Consider the following 1631-nt stretch of genomic DNA (forward strand, 5'->3'; position numbering starts at 1 on the left):
GCCGGGGGTTGGGCACGGGKGATCGAACCCGCGCAGGGGAAACGCCCCCCAAATCCGTCCCCGGGCAGAGGCGGCGCTTCGCAAACCCCTTTAACCGCACCCTTTGTGCCTCCCCAGCGCACCAAAAATCGGTTTAAATTTCAGGTTTTCTCGGTGTTTTYGCAGCTCCGCTGTCACCGAGCCAAGGCGGAGCAGAGGAAGGAGAGAGCAGAGTGGGTTTGTCTATATTAGGAAATTACCCCAAATATCCGCTGTGGTTTGCAAAGCTGCTGCTGCTTAACTCCGTGCTTGGGACGGGCTGCTTTTCATCCAGCAATTAATGAAATTAATTTATTTCTTCATTAAAACTGATTTCAGCGCTCGGGTGGGTTCCACACCTGCAGAATTCCTCGGGATTGCCCACCCAGGACAAACCATCCCCTGCTCCAGCCCCTCCCCACCCCGGACCCTTTCACTCCCCAGTTTTGGCATTTTTATCAATAATTCCCTCTCCTGGGACTCTCCAAGACAAAAATATTCCCGCGTCGAGACGGATGTGAGTCACGGCGGAGCTGATTGATGTCAGTTGTTMCTCGCTAATTAGCTCTGATGCACGCAGATGAGTGTGACACGTTATTTTGGGGGAAAAACCTCCAAGATGTCAGAATTTGGCCACTGTTTCTTTCCCGAGGGCCGAGTTGTGACTCACCGGTGATTAAATAACAAATTACAGCCCCAAAATTCCTGATGAGTAACGGGGGGCGTGAAAAACCCGCCTCATCCCAGAGACACGGGAGCAGAGGGATGATCCCGGCACAAATCACCGGAATCGTCAGGAAAATCAGGAAAATCAGGAAAATCACAGTTCCTCCCCCTGAGGAACGATCGGGACATTCCCAGCTCGAAGGCGCCTCAGAACCATCCATGGAGCCCCCCAGGAGCGGTGACAAAGGGACAGCGGGGTGGCCACGGGTTCCTTTCCATCGCTCACCGAGCCCGGAGCTGCTCCCGGCTCCAGGAAAATGGGAAAAATGGGAATTGCGGTCCCTGAGAGCACTCGGGGTGTGATCACCCTGTGCCCCCCTGTGCCCTCCTGTCCCCTCCTGTCCCCTCCTGTCCCTGAGCGCACTCGGGGTGTGATCACCCTGTGCCCTCCTGTCCTGCACTGTCCCCTCTGTCCCCTCCTGGATGGATGGATGGATGGATGGATGGATGGATGGATGGATGGATGGATGGATCAGGGATGGACAGATGGACAGACGGACAGATGGATGGATCAGGGATGGATGGATGGATGGATCAGGGATGGATGGACAGACAGACAGACGGACAGACGGACAGACGGACGGACGGACAGACGGAGATCCAGACGCGCCCCGGAGGTTCTCCTGTGCCGCCCGCAGGGTGGGGATGGTTCAGGGCTCCCTCCCCGGATTTCCTGCGGGGCCGGGGCGGGTGCGGGGCCCGAACCTCAGCGCTCCCGGAGTCGCCGATCGCTTCCTGCCCGGGCTGGGGCTGCTCCGGCCCGACCCCGACTGCTCCGACCCCGCAGAGCCCGACAGAGAGCGGCGGGCAGCGGACACTGGACACTGGAGACTGGACACTGGACACTGGACACTGGACAGTGGAGACTGGACAATGGGCACCGGGCA

The 1631-nt window shown here is 58.4% G+C and overlaps 1 protein-coding gene across 1 annotated transcript in view; it reads left to right on the forward strand.

The window, feature by feature from the left end:
- The first annotated feature begins 1389 nt into the window (after positions 1–1389).
- The window catches only part of MLLT6 (MLLT6, PHD finger containing), a 29608-nt gene continuing 29366 nt past the window's right edge, over positions 1390–1631 (forward strand). The window contains exon 1 of the mRNA XM_057386344.1: positions 1390–1621. Within this exon, the coding sequence (XP_057242327.1) occupies positions 1390–1621 (232 nt within the window). The remainder of the gene's footprint in view (positions 1622–1631) is intronic.

This window comes from Malurus melanocephalus, unplaced genomic scaffold (assembly GCF_030028575.1).
Source record: "Malurus melanocephalus ecotype Western Australia unplaced genomic scaffold, MMel_1.1 scaffold_955, whole genome shotgun sequence".
Lineage (NCBI taxonomy): Eukaryota > Metazoa > Chordata > Aves > Passeriformes > Maluridae > Malurus > Malurus melanocephalus.